This window comes from Nipponia nippon, unplaced genomic scaffold, assembly GCF_047370975.1.
Source record: "Nipponia nippon isolate SJK-2023a ecotype South Korea unplaced genomic scaffold, ASM4737097v1 scaffold_1, whole genome shotgun sequence".
Lineage (NCBI taxonomy): Eukaryota > Metazoa > Chordata > Aves > Pelecaniformes > Threskiornithidae > Nipponia > Nipponia nippon.
Window position 1 is genome coordinate 123494392 of NW_028262290.1, and position 18671 is coordinate 123513062.

Consider the following 18671-nt stretch of genomic DNA (forward strand, 5'->3'; position numbering starts at 1 on the left):
CGGCTACCTTCTACTGTATTAGTGAACAGCATACATAAATAATGTTTCCCATTCACCAGATATTGTTTTTATCTTTCTATTATCTTGCTCACGTATACTGGCTTGTCTGTGATTAATGGAAATGGTGTCAGATGCTGGAATTTATTCTGACCAATGAACACAGCTGACTCAGGGGAGTACAATCTCTGGGAAAGTAATAGAACAAAACCCAATATGCATAAAACAAATCCAAGTCACTAGGCTTTAGCTGATAGAACCAACTACCTGTGTAATAACAAAGCAGCAGAAACCATTTCTCATGTGGCTGCATAAGCTATGTGGTATCTAGTTCTAATGTAGCTTACTTTTGGGGGTTCCCCACTTCCACAGTACAGAGGATTTTTATTAAGTAATGTATTATCCAACAGACATCAACATGATTAAGACTTTGGTTTGTGCAATGAAGGAATTCTACTGTGTAAGATTTTAAATAAATTTATTTTTGTTTGAAATTGGTTTCACTTACAAATCTCCTTTCGGTATTTGGCACAAAATTTTTTTACCAAGTTTTAATTTCTTGATTGTGGAGGGAGGTCATTCCAAACACAAACAATTGAGCCTCAGCTCATCCTCCTCCATCCAGGAAAAAACCAAACATCCGCTGCAGACTGTTTCGACGTATTCTCTTAGATGTTGAAACCTGAAGAGCTTAGTTACGCCTTAAGCTACGGCGCGTTCCTGGGGTTAGACGACTTGTGGCAAAAGGTTCCTGCTCGGCCTGTCCCGTGTGACAGGGAAACTGAAAATGAAGCTGCTCTGTGCGGCGCCTGAGACTTTCTGGGCTTTGCCTTTGACTCTTGGTTTATCTCTGTGCTGCTTCCCGGGCCGGAGAAGGGAGCAGCGATGCTTGCCGAGAGGGACTTCAGAAGAACTGCTGCTACCCGAGAGAGGAGGGCAGGCTGACGGCGAGCTTGCTGTAGGCAGCATTTCCCATCCGCTCGCTCGTTGCTGTGGCCGCACCGTGACATTTGAAAAAAGTCCCCAGACTTGAAGTCACTTGGGAGCTTGCTGGCTCGTGAAGCATCTGTTGGTCTGAAGCATACAATCAAATTTTGACTCAGGATGGAAAAGTCATTTAAATCCATGCCGCTAGTGGCTTACAGTGCTTTTTCCATTTTCAGAAGTGAAAGCTTTTCATCGCAGTGACAGCAAATTACATGCAGAAGTAGCTGTAGCGAGGAGGTTCTGCTGTTTTGTGTGCGCACGTGCGTTTGTTACAGAAAACCATAAAATTGCATAAAGTAAGGACCAAAGTTTTCAAATGATGCCGAAAGAAAATTCACTTGAATGCAAACTTGGAACATTTCAAAACTTTACCCAACCACTGACTGGACAATTTTGAATTTAAGAAAGCACTAATTCCTTTTAACAGAAATGGAAGACAGCTTTTGGGGCAGGAGAAGGTTGTTGCTTTGCACATTTAAGTGAGCATATGGCAGGCTGATGAATATGTATTTGGATATTTGAAGAGCTGGACTAAATTCTAATAACTCATATGTAAACTTCCACTGTTTGGTTCATTTTAAGTATTTTTAAAATCTGACCATTTTGAGTCTCCCTGCCGGTTTTGTGGCTTTACAGCTGATTAGTTTTCCTCTTATGTGAACTAGCCATATTGAAGAAAGCAAACTCCCAAATTAGCTGTGATGCAGTGTCAAATTTTTACAGCTGGAAAAAGACGAGAGCAGTACTGGACATATGGGGGAGTTGCAGTAAGACAACACCCAGTCCAAATAATGTAACACAGGCCCATGCAAGTATAATATGAACTACACTGGTGATGTAAAACAGATCTCATTTTATTTCAAAAACTACTTGCAGTAGACTTTGAGACGCCTACGCTCAGGCACCTGTATTTTTAATGACGCTGTGGCCTGGTAAAGGAAGAGTGAAAAGCTCCGGTACCTGACGGACTCGCCTGCGCTTCCTTCTGGTGCTCAGACAGGCCCTGTGAAGACAAGTGCTCGCAGAGCAGTAAGGTGTCTCCCTGTTGCTCTGTGCAGATGAATACAAAAAGGCAGGTGGGTTTTGGGGGGGTGTTTGTATTGCTTTGTTTTATAAGGGCCAGCCTTTTGCCCCTTTCTGGGTGGGAGGGGTGGTGTGCTACTTGCAATTGTACGAACATAGGACAGTGGACAAAGTATTTCTTTTTTTTTTTATTATCAGCACTAAAGGTAAACCCTAATTTTAATCGAGTTGGAAAATCCCAAGCCTGATAAGCAGTTGAACTGGTTTTTAACAAAAAAAAATCTGTTCTCTGTAGTAAATGCGCTGTGATGTGAACCGAGATCAGTGTCCAGCAGAATTCATTTCATCCTATTTTAAGATGGAAGAGAGAAAGTGGTTCAAACATCAAGATACAGTAATTAAGTGGTAAGATGATAGTGTTTGAGTACGGATGGTTGATGTAGGGGAAAAGCATGAAAGAAAGAACCAGGTGCTGCTTATTGTTACCGAACTGATTTTTAACTAGATGGAACACTTAATGTTTCAACTGTATTTGACCATTTTTGGACCAGCAGAGTAACGAGAGAACACAAGCTTGCAGGAATTACTTGAGGAGGAGCATGGCTGTACTAAATATGAGGCAGAATGGGTTTCTGGCTTACAGATTAATTGCTGGGTGAGGACTCGGAGACTGCACCGGTAGGTAGTTCCACTCCTCTTTGAAAACCCTGTGCCTTACAGAATGCAACTCCTCTTTCCTCAGAGTTTTCATTTTACTCTATGAAGGCAAACTTTTTAAGTAAGTCTATGACGCCCTTTTCCTCCTTCCTTTTAGATTTCACATTTGTAGGGGGCTTCTCTCAGGAGTTTGAAGAGAGCTTTGGTACACTGAACTGAAAAATGGGGGCATCCTGGCTGCTTGTCAACTTCTCCCAAGTGGTATGAAGAGGAAAAGATGGGCCCCTACGCTGCAGAAGCTGTGACAGACGCCTCGCTGCACTGCGCGAGGGTGCTAGGTGACAAGTCCGTCTCCTGGCTTTAAGACCCAATTCCACCAATGTCAATCAATAGTGCCACACAGTGGATGGTTTTAAACTGGCTGAGCACACGGTTCCCGTTCAAGGGGGTAAGCACCGGGTGCGGGCTAGCGGCACGGCTACGGTGAAAGCCGCACAACTTTGTGAAAGCTTCTTGTTAGTCTTAAAATTGGAACAGGCAAAAATTGGAACGGGCAGTCTTAAAATTGGAACTGCAAACACTCGGTAATGCCACCTTAATTTTTAAGGAGGTCATGTGTTAGAAAACATCAGGCACTTACGCAAATACTAGCTACGATGGGCTAGCGGCACTTCAGACTTTGGCTGACCTACTCGAGTTAGTCCCTGCCTCTGCACTTTAGTAATCTTTTTATCTTAATAGGCTAACTTGAAAACACGGGAGATACACCTAGACTAATTCCACCAATTGTCTACTCCTATGCAGAATAATAATGTGTAAGAACCCTGCAGATTTGATTTCAAAATGAAAAGACATATGAAGAAACATCTAGGGACCATTAATTAGAGTTGCAATCCCTGGTTTAGATGAAGATGGCCAGGTGAAGTACTGCGTGTCTGCACTGATGTCAGCTGCCTTCCTCATCACCTGTAGCTGGCTACTCTCGGTGAGTACCGGCAGCTACATGTTTTGCTGGGAGGCGGAGGGGCTGAGGGGGGAAGACAGCCAGGCTTCCAGAGCTATACCCTCTCATCATTCATTAATAACTTCTGACCAAACAGAAGTGCTTTTTTAAAAATACTCAACACATAGCAAAAATGCTTCCGGTTCACTGCTGAAGGCCTTGTCCATATTGTTGCTGTCTTCTTGCATTGGTTAGCATCTAGGGCCGTTTCCCATTAACCTGAGCAGGAAGGACAGGTTGCGGCTGAGACAAAACCAAAACCAAAGCCATTTACTAGTATGAGTTTGTCACTTCTTCATAGAACTCATTCTTTCATTTAAACTTTAAATAAAAGATGTAAATGCAATTAAAATACAGGATACTGCACAAGACATTAAGAAAGGAAAAGGTATGAAATCAAGAATTTAAAACTAGGAAACATCACATTAAGGCCATGGGTGTGTTGCAGAGGAAGCTGATGCCAGAGCCAAGGGCAAAGCCCAGCTCTAAGTGCCACGGTAAACAAGGGAGGAGCTGCAATAACCCACTCCTTCCTTACGCACAGAATAGTGTAGGTCAACAGAAATGAAGGGCTGACAGCATAATTCAGTACATGCAATTTCAGCCTTGACAGTAGAGCCTGGTTATCGGTCCTTCACGTGAAGCATGTATAAGATGGGGGGGGAGTAATACCTGCAGGTTAAACTGGGCCGTGTTCCACTACAGGCATTAGTTCCTTCCCAGCAGCACCAGTCAGTGCCCTGGGGTTCCCCCTCACCTGCTGAACGTACTTTCTGCTAAGCCAGAAAAGAAGAAACCCATTGCTGGTGCCGCTGTCTGTATTCACCGGCTGTAGTGTGAACCTCAGTAAGACCCAGGTGAGCCCTCGGTGCAGGCACGTACCGCTGGCAGCACACAGCACTTCCCTCTAAGAGAATGCGCACCTCAGCCCAAATCCCCTTGGGAAGTGCTTTTGACAAAAATTAAAACCAGCCAGGCTCGCTTTCCAGAAGTTGAAAATGTAGCAGATTTTCACAGTGGGACAACAGAACAGTCGCTGTCCTTAAAAAACATTTCACCATCTACCTTAAGTTTCCTCTTTTTTAAATACATACAGGGAAACAACTGATTTTCCACTAACTAATGTGGCATAGTTTTGTTTTCCAAAACACTTGATCTGAGGAGTCAAGAGCAAGTACAGGTGTAGGACACGTTATTCCACAGAAGCTATTTTAAGGTGGTTCGTTTTAGAGCTGAGGGCCACTTAAGTTTGCCCAACAAGGCTGAATGCTACACATCTTTTCAGCTTCTCACTCACAAGCGTTCCCTAATCCTCCAGCCAATCTTGCTGTGTAACAGCAGAAGCAACATTATTATTGATTATTCCAGTAAAAGGCACAGAATAAAGAGCAAGGACTAACCTGCAACATTAGGTACTTCACATACAATGTGTCTCAAAGTCTGATGTGATTTTCCTACTTGAATAGCTTTAGAACAGTACTGGCTTTGTGGTGAAACAGTAGTAAAATAAGTCACATTTTGCACGTTCTGATGGAAAACGAACAAATCTTACTACTTACTTATTCAGGCAAAAATCTTTTTTTGTAAAATCAAGGCATTAAAATTACCATGTAAGTTTTCTAAGTGCAGCCTTCCCTCACTTGTAAAGAATTTTTTTTTTCAAAATGCTTCAAAAGATACCCCAAGAGAGTAATACAAGGTTTTACTCACTATCTCTAGTGAAGCCATTTATGCATCTGAGAGTTCTACAATTAAGCAGCTTCAAGTATCAGCCTACAAAAGATCCTTTGTGTGCCCCTTTTTAAACAGGGACTTGCTTACACTTAGTTTCTGCAAGAAGTGACCTGCATCTTACATACCTAGTGAAGTTGTTCTTACTCACCTCTACCCGTAGTAATTTTGCAAGTGTGGTCACTTGCTCACTCCTGAAGCGTGGAAGCTTATACAAGCAATCATCTTCATTCTGAAAGAGGAAAGCAGGGGAGGATACTGCTCTCGATGCTGCCTTCAGCGTGCCTTGTCCCCTTCTCAGGGAAGGTCTCGATCAGATGACTTTTTCCTCTAGAGTCAAAACAGTCAGCCTGGGCCACGCATGGGCAGGGGGCGTCCACCTCTTCTGACAACGTAGACTTAAAAATGAGTCACAGCGTAGGCAAAAAGTACTGTCAGGTTCTCATATGACTCAACATTTTCAAGAAAAAGAGAAATCAAATCGGTCCAAGAAGCTCTTCTCTTCTGCGTTTGCCACCCTTCTCTTCTAGTAAGAGCATCAAGAGCATCTCCATACACCCTCAGCTTCAGATGACAAATAGACCAATTTTAATGTATACCCAATTTGTGATCAGTTAATACAACTTAAATTATTCACCCTTAAGTTTTTATGTAGCCTGCCACACATAACTAGACAAGCCTTAAATTCCAAAAGACCATTTGTAAATTGGTTTCAGGACCTCGGGTCCAGACAGAGGAACAAACCTTTGCAACTTCTCTTGCAAACTGTGACAGCATGCTTTGTATCTTTAATCACAGAAAATAAAAAAAAAATGAATTCTAAGTTCAGAGATTATTTTATTCTCCATTCATCTCATTTTGTGTATTATTTCAGTTAAATTCCACAGAGGGGTACAGATGACTTAAGTCTGTTTAAATCAAGTCAAATCAAAGTTGGATATAAATTTTGAAAAGTTCATTTTAAGTTTTAACTACACATTTGAAGTAAGCTTCTGTCTTTTTTTCTTAATTCCAGTTGCTCTGTATTCTTCTCTTTGCTTCAAATATTCTGTTTTGCATTCCTCATAGAATAATGGATCGGAATAGCTACAAGACAGACAAATACATAATACGGGTTTTCATCTTGGAACATGGAACAGATATTGCATGAATAACACTCATAACTGATCTTCCTTTCACACCCAAAGAACATTTGCCTGCATACAATAATAAAATACCTTTTTTTAATAAAGTACATAAGCAGTTAAGAGTTATCTTCATAAACTCTTAAATACTGAGTTGGTCTGCATTCTCTCATGATCGTGCTCTCTCTGGAGGCGTAGTCCTTTTCAAGCCTCTACAGTGAAGCCATGAAGAGGAAAGGTAGAAAACGGGAAAGACATTTGGTATTTCAGTTCAGCGAAATAATTTGTTATTATTCGCAGTTAGCGTCCTCAGCATGGGAATCTGCCGGAGTACACTTGTATTTATGCACTCAAGCAACTACTGGGAACAGGTTCAACTGTATGTCTTGAATGGTAAACATGTACATCCTTGATCATTAAATTCATTTTTCTCATAATTTTGATTTTAAGTATAATTATTCAAGCACTAAACATTTTTTTCAGCAGTGTGCATTTGGCTCGGATGTTGCCTTTTTTTTTTTTTTTAACCTTTTTTTTTTAAAGGCAAAACTTAATGCATGGAGGTATAGACAAATAAAACCGAATAGCTCCAGCAAGTTCTCACTGCAGTTAGGCTTGAACGCTTGCCTGGCTGCACACGTGTTTTCATCAATTCCCAAATACCTGAGAATAACCGTCACTATTTTAAAGGCATTTAATTTTAATCTCTGGTTTAACAGGGCAGGACACACATTCCACCAAAAACCAAAACAATCCCCTTCTCCTCCCAGTCAAATTCAAAAAATCCCCAACCCTCACGCTGGGAAATTCAAAAATCTAACACCTCAGCCTGATGGCACCGGGGACAAATTAGGGCTTCCAAAAGAGACGTTTCAGTCCACCATGGCATGAAGTTGACCTCTTTAGTATCTAACAATTTCCCATTGCGGCTGCTGTTCACAACAGCAGGACAGTTTCAGGACAAAGACTAAATCTTAAAAAACAGTTCAAGATGCAAAAGCAAAACAAACTTATCCTGTGTCACTAACAGAGCGTGAAGGTGCTTCTGCGCTCACCCCCATTCCCCACATATGTAATTCAGCGTAGCGAATACAGGGCTACATGTTGTTCTGGGCTGAAAATCTAGATCCGTCACTATTTAAATGAAGACGAGAATCTTGATAGCCACAGGACAGCTTTATTAAGGAAATAAAATCTTGTCAGGTAGGACCCTGACCAGCACGTTTTTTCCCCAAATGAAGATGCAATTTTCAGAACATAATCAAAGTCACCAACCTTGCAAAATCCTTTTGGGAAGATTTAAGATTTCTACTCATTTCTAGGTTAGTATAGGCCATACAACAAAAAAACAACAAAACCTCACAAGGGACTTACTAGCCAACGAGACAATCTTTCAGTGCTGTGTTCTCCTGCCGACACTTCACCACCATGAGAAGACCAGTTTCTTGACAGCATTTAGTAAACGCTGGGAAAAAAAGAAAAAAACCCCACAAACTAAATTAAAGTTAAAAGAATGACAATTGGTAAAAAAATGCTCCTATGTGTATAATATTCCATATACAAAAACCCTCACAGAGCAGATCTGATATTTTATTATTATTAATATAACCATAGCTGGCCCGGAGTCTCATACTGTTTGTAAGGTCTTTGTCACTTGTTTAGCAACAAGATTTTAATTGGGATTCTCCTCTCATATCATGTAACACATTCACACACATACCGCTGTTGCTAATACCAACAAATTTCTGAAGTTATTCTTGCAGCAAATCCATGATTCTTGCGCCTGCTTTTCATACTGACTACCCAGGACTATCACAGCAGAACAAAAGGAAGCACGAAAAACTAGGTAAGCCAGGGTTGGTAGCGTTTCCTCTACAACGAGAGCTTTTGAAATTACTGAAGTATGTTTGTATCTACAAATGAAGAGGGCAGTAATGTTGACATCAACTACGATCTCAAAGAAATGCCACTGGCAATCGCCTCCTGTGAAGGTTCCCTCGGGCAGGAGATAAGAAACCTGTGAGGTCATGGTTCTTTCCTGGCATTTCCAAAAATCCCTTCTCAGAGTGCAAGGAGAAAGCCAGCAGTTTATCAGCTGGGAGTGCCAGGTGGTACTCCATGGCACTACAGCACTCCGAGAGGGACTGCTATCTTCTCTCTACCTTCTCTGCCTTGTGTAGTGGCCTGTAGCTGTTCTTCAATATGGAGTTTCTCTGAAGTCCAAACGGCTGGTGAAGAGCATCGCCCCCAAAAATACTGATGATCATCAACATTTCTGGGATCATGATCTCTGGCATTTAAGAGCAAGGGAATGTCAAAGGAAGGAGAGACAATGATCTGTCTCTTCCCAAGAGAAACAATCTTGCATCCATTTGCTCAATGAAGTGAGAGTACCCGGTCAGTCTTAAGGGTCTCGAGACTTAAAAACAAGTCAGTGAGATGCTGAAAAAGGAATAGCTTTGGGGGCTGGAGGGGAAGCAAAATAATCGTTAAGGGTGTGGTTTTTATCTGGGAGTAACGAAAATTATGTCTCATTGTTACCAGCACCCTGTACAGGTGTTTCACTAAATAATAAAGTAGGTTAAGAATTAGCTGTTATTCCTATAAGGAGATTTCAGACTGCTTTGTTGTAAGGGGTCTGAGTTAGTAATCATCTGCATTTAACGGGGCGGGGGGGAGAGAAAGCCAAATGTCCAAGATCAACCCAGTAGCCAGGTCAAGTACCAAGTCAAATCTACTGTGTCCCCTTCCAGAGTTCCACCCATTTCTCCTCTTCTGAGCTTGTCCTGGAAGTGATTTAATATCCAGCAAATTTAGGGCATACAGAAATCGTTATATTCTTGAACATCTTTAGCAAAACCTACAGCTAATCCAGAAACATCAAAACTTGATGACACTACATCATACAAAGGGTAAATCACGATATCTATACTCAACGCATACGTACATTGAGTATGTTTACGTACATTCAGTATATGCACATTGAATATCATATGTCTATACATATATATATGCTCAATGCATTGCTCTTATTCTGTTTTGTCCAAAAACTTGTACTTCATGTACTCACACCAGAATCTTCCACGCTTTATACACAGTGATCAGATACGTAATATTTACGGAAGCGGCAATTTTTGTATCACTTCCATTCCTTAAGCTGACTGTACAGATATACCTTCTGAAGTCATGCTGGGAATCAGAAAGGCACCTCGAACACCTGCAAGTTATTGACCATGTGAAAATATGGGCACGACTGTTAACCATACCCATTGCAGCGTAGTCCTGTACCTGTCCTTGTATGTTTTCAAGACATTTAGCTGAAGTTTCAGATCTGCCTACTAAGTCACTGTTGATCCCGTACAATGATGTAACTTCCATTCCATCTAAATTTAAATAAGAAAACAGAGATTTGTGCCTATAAAAGCAGCAAGATGGAAACCTATCCTTTGCTCACAGCAGATGCCCACTGAAATGGGCATTAAGCAATCGCGGACCACAGTGGGACAAAATCCACCTTCTAGTATCCTGGACACTACTAGCAAGACTTTAAGGAGACAGTGATCCAACAGCTGTGAGCAACCCCTAGGTGAGGCTAATCTGCTTGCCTATGGCTCTATTAATTTAACTTTTGATAAAATAACTTACAAAAAAATTATTGATTGCTCAAAGTGTTGATGACAGTCTTAAGTGTCCTCACACTGCCAAACTTACGTATGTCTTTGCAAAACGTTGCAAAGAACTGATGTCTTACCTACTTTGAACATATTATTGAACACCACTTAAACCGTGCTTCAGCCCAGCACCTCACAGCATACACTGGTAACATCCCCATACGCCGCTTGAAAATGTACCAGATGAAAGTATGCAAAAAATGGCTTTAAATGAACGAGTTAATTACTAGTTTGGAAGACATTGTAACCTGTGCTCAAAGGTATCTTTTAGCAAGCATGCTCAATTTCTAAGATCTTGTTTGGTATGTTTTTTAGTTTAGACCTAGAACACATACAATCCACATACAATCCAGATACACAAATGCAACTCTGAGGATACTTCTGAATAGCTGAAGTTTACGAAGCAGTGTAAGCTCAGAAGAACAGCAGAAGTGTGCTATTAGATGATCAAAATGTTTCTTTGGCTTTTAAAGGTGAATCTGATGTTTCTTCTCCTGTTTCCTGGACTGTTTACATTGAATGTCCCTACATGAGCATCTCAGAAAAATCATACCTATTATCGCATTTCTAAAAATGTCCTTTGTTTTTTCTGGGAAAAACATCAGAAGCCTGTGAAAGCTTATGGTTTGTCTAGTGACCACTTTGATTTCTACTCTCTACAGGCACTTCCTTAAGTGATGTGCTGGGTTTTTTCATAGCAATCATTCCTTCTGGAAACTGTGAAGTAAAAAAACTGCTGAAGCCAACAGGAGGTCCCTCTCACTTGTTAACTCACCAGTCTTGATTGGATCAAGGCGTGATGTCCCAGTGAACACAACCTGAACTGCAATTGCAAGCATTCCCTGGCTTCAGAAGGCCCTGCTTGCGGTACACGGCCAGGCACTGTTGCAAAGTGATAAAACTGCTTCCAGCTATCGAGCTTTAACGTTGCTGATGCTTAACAGCAGAGGGGAAAAAAAGGAGCAGGTTAAAGCGTATCAGGCATCCTCATATGAGCACACAAAATTTGATTATCCCTCTCTCCTCTTACTTCCAGCACTTTAAAATCCCTTTGGCAGTCACCCAAGGAGTGTGGTGCAAGATAGGTTTAGTTATAAACATTCACCAAAAACCTCACAGGAGCCTGGAGAATATTGTTTTATTTTTAATTATGCTCTGTCTTGCTCACAACCCTTTTGTGAAACAAAACATCTCAAGGTTCAGCAGCACAAAGAGTGTTAAAACTACTGGTTTGGAGAATAATCTCACAAATAGCGCACAATAGTTCCAGATATAATCTCACACCAAGAATTAATCTCTATCTCCGTAATCTTGACAATCGCCACTCATTCCTCACTCAAGCAATATCTGCATTGTAGCACAAAGCTTCAGGGTGCATAGCAAAATACCACAAAAGGAGCGGATACGCAGGATCTGATTACAAAGCCATTGTAGTTTAACACTTTAACAGCTACGAGTGGTAATGAGAACGCTAGGGAACCCGGTCTCACACTCAGAGGAACCTGCTTCCTGATACTGCACGTGATACAAAGAACAATTGCTCTTTCAGAGCAGAATCGATCTTTTAGAAAAATCTTGTGCATCATCCAACCTTTATGACTTCAGCAAATGGCTTTCCGTGACTTTACAAGCTCATATAATGTTTTCTCTTAATGATTCTATGATTCTATGATTCATATCCTCTCTCCTTGCAAGCAGCACACTACCAAAACAGAACCTCCGGCAGCAGCAAAACTAGATGCAAATTTGGGTGAGTCTGCAAATTCAGTGCCGATTGTAACAAAACAGAAAGAAATGTTTCAAACAAACAATAAAGGTTAACCCCAATATTTATAAATAAAATGAGGGATGGAGCTGCACACAACAGGAGTTGTTGTTATTAGAAAGGGAAAAAAAGCTTGCCCTCCACAAAATGAGCCCCGATGAGGCTTTGCCAGGACAGCTACATATGTCCATCACTGAATGCTCCATGCACAGCTAAGGACAGATCCAGTACTGCGTCAAAGAGCTGCAGGTGCCTACCAGTTACCATGGAAACTGGCTATGGACCCCTCTTTCACCTGCAGCAGTTACGGTTCATGACGTCATATCTGACATAGGTTAGCCCCACAGGCTCTTCTCCGTGCCATAGGCTGTGTCTAAGGGAACGCACACTGAGCAAAGAACTCCGCTCGAGGATACAGTTCACTGCACAGTTCATCACTGATGCAAGGCCAGATTTTGTCTTCTTCCTCCCTCTCACGAGAAAGCTTTGTGCTTCTCTTGTAAGGCAAATCCAACATACGTTTTGGGCACAGTTCTGAGAATTTTAAGTCTCATTACTTTTTGGCCATCACAGCCACATACAGAAATTTTAACTGCTAAAGCAAGATTACAATTTAGTACCTTCTCTAAATCAACCAAGTATGTAAGACCAAATGGTATCTTTGCCAAGACGAAGGTCTGCTTCCAACTGAACAAAAGCTGAACAAGCATATTTGAATACAGAGCAACTCAGTTTTGCCAGTTCTCACCTGCTAACTACGTACGGCATGCAGGAACAGAGAGGTGATCTGCCTACGATGGGAAGACCACGTAGCTCCTACGATTTTCAGGGACAGACGTGAGGGCTTTGTGGCCGAGGCCAGCGATGAGCCCTTCCACGGGCTGACTCTTCAGCAGGGACCATCTTGGGCCCTCGGTACCTTGGGGAAGCTGCTGAGTTTGGTCCCCGGCACCTCCAGATCTCCAGCTGCCCAGGATCCAAGATCAGTATTTCACTGGGTCTCCCTATCTCAACTTATCTACTTGAGAAAGCAGGACACGGAGAACAAGGGGAAAACCAGCTGCTTTTGTAGATCCTGGCACATGTAAGATCACAGAACAACAAAAGAAAGAGCTTTTAAAGCCTTCTAAAATTATTTCTAAAGCTGTCTGGACATGCATGGTTTTATTTTTTATAAAAATTCTATTCCGAGTCTTTGCATAATTCTGTTCAAGATACAGAATTACACAAATAATGTTGGAAGTATCAAGAATTATTTTTTAATGTCTGACTGTTATTTAGTGTATTTGATGGTTGATTAAGAACTGCTTTAAGTCACAGAGCACTCTTTTTATTAACATTTCTTTGATAATGAAGTAGAAGGTTGACACTGTAAAGAACTTTTTTTACAAAGATCTTGACAGTCCACATAAATCTTTCTTTGCTGAAAAATAGTCAGTATCTAAGAAGAATGTTTTTCTTCAGTATTCTTAATAGCTTTTTCCCCCAACTCCGTTTTATAACTTTACTACAAGATAATACGGGAAGCAGATAGAAACTGGAGAGAAACTGGGTAACTGTTCACTTAGAATAAAGACTGGATATATGATTGTCCCGTCTATCCAAGCAGTCAGAGAGGCCTGTGCAACAATCACCACATTAAAGTGCTGATTTTCAAACTTTAAAAGATCAGTTACATTACCAGAATGTTAGTTACAGCAAAGCTGGTGGGGGCTTATTAACAGATGTCCTGGTACATATACTTCTTAATTAAAAAAAAAAAGGGGGGGGGGGGGAATAAAAAGCCAGGGTACTGCCCATTTTTATCTTAGATCATATTCATAGTTTAAAGAAGTATTTGCTCCTCTGTGATGAAACTAAAAACTTGTAGGTTTTTGACTCAAAGGGACAAACCAAGATCTGGCATAACACAGAGCCACAGCTCTGTTGCATAAAGATCGTGATTTTCTTCCACACCATTAAACCAGACAAGGTTAAATTTAACATTCTTAATCTCAGTGTCTGCAGACCTACAAACAGTGGACAAGAAAAACAATACACAATATTTAAGATGCAATTGTTCTTTATGTAGCCTGCAACACCCCTCCTCCCCCAAGTAGAGGTAGGCTGGTCTCTTCACTGGGCTGCATTCAAAATGAAATGGCAGAATCTGTGTGTCGGACTGCAAAAGTTTCAGTTACCTCTATATAAAGGAAAGACTTCATGCTAAAAACTGTAACGCTCTGCCCCAAGCATTAAAAATAATCAGAAAGTTTTTATTTTTTTGTTATTTAATAAAGGGCAACAACCAGCAAACAGATTATATTTGTAGGGGATTTTTAAAGGTAATTTTTTTACTTTAAATATTTAAAAATATTATATAATTATTTCTTTCAGCAAATATGAAAGTCTTTCCATGTGCAAAGCAAGAGAAGAACAAAAAGTGTTTGGGACTTATCTCCAGATAACCAGGTGCAAGCTGTGTGGATATCACCGTGCCAAGGGATCATCATTATTATTTTCAGTGCACGAACTGGATGTAGCAGGAAGGCTATTTCTGAAAGTTCATTTTTTGCAGATTCAGATTATAACAATACTTGGTACTTTCCTATTGACTCATATTGCAAAGTGTCATGCAATTCATGTAATATTAGAACTGTAGTTCTATCAATCGTAATTATGCATCTATTTTGCAGATGTTCTTGTACACAAAACAAATGAAATATTCCCCATTATCAAGATAAATTGATCCTCTCAGGTCTGGCTCCAGTTTATTTAAAGACTTTACAATTTTACTACTTAAAAGAAAGTCCTACAGAGGTGTTATCTCACCATTTATATTTTCTCAACACTTATGATACTGCTATCACACTCTTAAAATAAAAAAAAAAGCTTGTATCATGATCCAGACCAGGCTCATGTTCTATTCCTGGGGTAGGTTTTCCTCTTTGCACAAAAACGGAAATAGTTTTGTTCAACATTGGGGTCATTCCTTGAGGTCTACCACTGGGTGGAGAAAAGATGCCCAAGTAACAATGTGGATTTGGGGGGCGATGGTGGAAGGAGGAGGAAACTGTTCCCTTTAAAATGTAACCAAGGACAAGATTTTACAATCTATGTTTGTAAAATGTGCACAAAAACATTATCAGCAACCTTTATGGCAAAGTTATTATGCTTTTAATTTTGTATTAAATCGTGATTTATTAGTTTGTTACTTTGAAGATTACTCAGTATGCACAGAACAGATTACTGGTGCATTTAATGAGCCAGAGGAAGTAGTAGGATGAACATGAGAAGATTGTTTTACATTGTAGAGTACAAGCTATTTGATATTTCCAACACAGTACAAAAGAAAGCTTCTCTGTAGATTGATCATGGTTCAGTTAACATCACTGAATATCTAATACCTCCAACTCAATTAATTCTCACCTGATTAAGATCAGTCTGATATTCAAACTAAATCATCTCTCCAGTCAAGTAGAAATCAATATTTCTGATTTTACTTTTAAATTACAATAACAAATAAAATACATGCATCGTCAGTATGCCAGAAGTAGCTTTCCTATTCTAGTCTACTATGGCATGCATAACACAGCTGATTAAAGAATTATTCTAATTTGAGCAACAATATATATAAGACAGATTAATTTGAATAGAGGGAGATAGCACGAAATAATTAAATGCATCTTATATAGGGCAAAGAGAAAATTGACATAAAATAACCTTGATTCTTTCAAGTGAACCTCTGTTATCAGATCAAATACTTTGTCTCCACTAATATTCATTTGCTATAACATAAAAATAATCATATACTTTCCATTCCCCTGCCCATCACCATCCCCCAAAAAGCTGCTCCATTTCAGCTTTTGTAGCTCCAACATACTGCTGGGGGCATCTGTCCTGCGGCAGATGATCAATACGTAGTAGCACACAACGCAGGACTGGGGAGGAGAGATGATTCCAGGAATTTTAAGGAAGGGATATTCACCGTGTTCAAGATCTCTCCCCCTGCCCAATCTTTTCCAGGGTGCTCTCAGTAGAGAAAACCAGCTTGGTCTTAAAGTATACAATGCAAACACAGGATCCTCCAGTAGAGTACAGCGTCTCCTGCACTCCAGTATGAAATGCTGAGAAGTCACTTGTCTCGTGATTGAGAGGTGAATGCACAGCAGGAGAGAATCGTCAGGAAGGCAGATAGCACAACTGTGATCTGCTGAGGAAGAGTATTTCCAAAAAAAACCAGAAACTGTTTCTCTAAACACATTGCCTTGGGGTAAAGAATATGTGTTATCAATACCCTAGAAACAAATCTGAAGATTTTTGCTTTATGGGACATTTACAATTAGAGATGAGACAATAACATACTAAATCAGACAAAGGGCCCATTTGTCCCATATACCATCTTTCTCAGAAGCCAGTAATAGTTGCCGCAGAAAAAGGTACCAGAAAGTCTACACTATGGAAAAACATTTTCTCAAGTGAAGTTTCTCCCTGACCCTTATCAACTGTAAGCTTGGCTTATACCTTGAAGCAAAAAGTTCTCGCATGCCTTTCTAAACACCTACTATCACTTGCACGGTGGGTCTAAACTGACAAGCCTCCGAGAGAAGAGGAGGAAGAAAGAGGGAAACACCCACCCCAATACCAGAAAGGCATATGCTAGCCTGAATTCCTTCAACCTCTATCTGCCCCGCCTTGCTTAAGTCCCGCTGAAGTCCCAACTATTGCAATTGTGGTTACTTGTGTCATACCATGGATGCCTTTTTCATTAGCAAGTTTTCAAAATCCTGCTGCAAAAATTAATTGGTCTCAAAGTATCCCTCAGCTGGATGCAGAATAGGCCAAAGCAGTAGGGAGGAAAGGCATTCTGCACAGATCAAAAATGTTTAGGGGTTGTTTTTTGTTGCATTTGTTGGATTTTGGTTTGTTTCTTTTTTTCAGAACAATCCAGTTACTTGCCCTGTAAATGCCATCTACCTTCACTTAGAAGCAACAGTCTTCAAAGTTTTCATCTCTTAAATGCATATGTATTACAAGTTTCTGGTTTTCGTCAACTGCTCACACCTGGCAAGAGCATTTCTTTTCTGAAATTAAGGCTTAGAAGAGGCTTTTCAAATGAATATAGGAAATTAATGGTTTATTTAAACTTTCTATTTCAGAAGTTACCAAAAAATTATTGGTTTTTTTGTTTGTGTTGTTTGTTGGGTTTTTTTAGAAACCACAATACCACACCATTTCTGAAAACACATGTAAGGCATGTAGGCCTTCTCCAACATCACTTAATTCAAAACAGAAGTCATTGCTCAGCTGTTGATCTACTTTTTATTACAGAAACATTCACAGGGTTTCTGTTGCTTTCAAACCCAACAATCATTAAAGACTGAATTTCTGGGGAAAAAGAAGAGGATTTTAAGAAACTGGCACCAAAGAATGACAAATAAATCCAAGAAAGCCATGAACGATGGAGACACAGTCCCATTCCTGTAGGATGCAGAGGGTCACACCAGGGGAACCTCTCTCACCGGACTCACTGTACATGCTCTGCAGTCTAAAATTCGCTCCCATTCGGACTGAGAATTGTGGGTGTTTGTCGGAGATACATCCAGAAACCCCGAAGCAAGGCACAGCCCCAGGCAACAGCAGGGAAGTACTTCTGTCTGTCCCAATTAACCCACACTTGTCCACAGCACATTGTTGGACCTTTTCTCCCTAATTTCATAAGAAGCACTAAGAGACAGTGAATGAAACTGAAAAGCAGCAAGTTTAAGAAAGAGAAAAATTGTTTCATTTAAAAAAAAAAAAAAAAGACTGAGGAAAACAGCCAAACACAGTAATTCAAGCCAACCCAATCACTACAACTAGCAAAAAATAGACAAATACTTCAAACAGGTAACAAAAATGGACCAGATTGAAGTAATTAGAGTTAAAAAATGGAATTCTGAAAAAAAATACACACATGCAATTTCATGGTCAGCTCATAGTTCTGCCACTTGGACGAGGATAGGTCAAGCTCTCCTCATTCTACCTTTCTGTATCAGTACCACACACATGAGATCTGATCAAAATTACTTCTGGGGTACGAGGGGCAGAAAGACTAAAGTTAGTTTTCAGTTTGATAAGAATTCTGAATGCACACATTAAACTTGACTAGGGAAAATGTTTTCCTAAGTAATCACAGAGCCAGAAAAGATGATTTTTAAAAAACATACACCTTGAAATGTCAGATAGTATTTTCCTAACTATTGCTGAATGCTGATGAAACGCTGTCGTAGACACAATTTATTAGTAATATGCTTTTAGTCACTGGAATTTCAACAGAACTTGGACTTCAACAGCAAATGGAGCTTTGGCACAGATGATGCAGAGAAATATATACTTGTTAGATTTAGTTAGCTTTAGTCTAGGGGGCACAAGCTTGACCTGATCTGATCTCCCATCCTGGATTTCCAGATTTGTCAGCATTTTTTGTATGCATGTGTATACACACATGTGTGTGTTTTACCCCAAACACACAGAAATATAGTACATTGTCACATTTACGAAGTTCCAGCAACCCAGCTCTTTAAGAGCCAAGAGACAAGTCCTCCTGCCCCTGACTAAGCAAGACACCCGGAGCACAGCAGCACAAAAAGAGGGCTGTGTCATCAGAAAACAGAGGGGAAACAGTAAGGGCACAACTATTATGTATAAGGCTTTGCAGTGACTGTACTTTGTCAGGCAAGGCGGATTTAAGT

General features: G+C 40.3%; 1 protein-coding gene across 3 annotated transcripts in view; it reads right to left on the reverse strand.

Moving 5' to 3' along the window:
• The window catches only part of CMC1 (C-X9-C motif containing 1), a 60683-nt gene that overhangs the window by 8476 nt on the left and 33536 nt on the right, over window positions 1-18671 (reverse strand). For 2 of the 3 annotated variants that reach the window (XM_087770889.1, XM_087770900.1), the window contains exons 3-5: window positions 7897-7987; window positions 5550-6484; window positions 459-3910 (exon numbers count right to left, since the gene is read on the reverse strand). In XM_087770889.1, coding sequence (XP_087627015.1) covers window positions 6370-6484; window positions 7897-7987 — 206 coding nt within the window. In that variant the 3' untranslated portion in view covers window positions 459-3910; window positions 5550-6369. Of the gene's footprint in view, window positions 1-458; window positions 3911-5549; window positions 6485-7896; window positions 7988-18671 lie in introns of those variants that run through there. The other variant, XM_087770898.1, reaches the window with a different exon arrangement.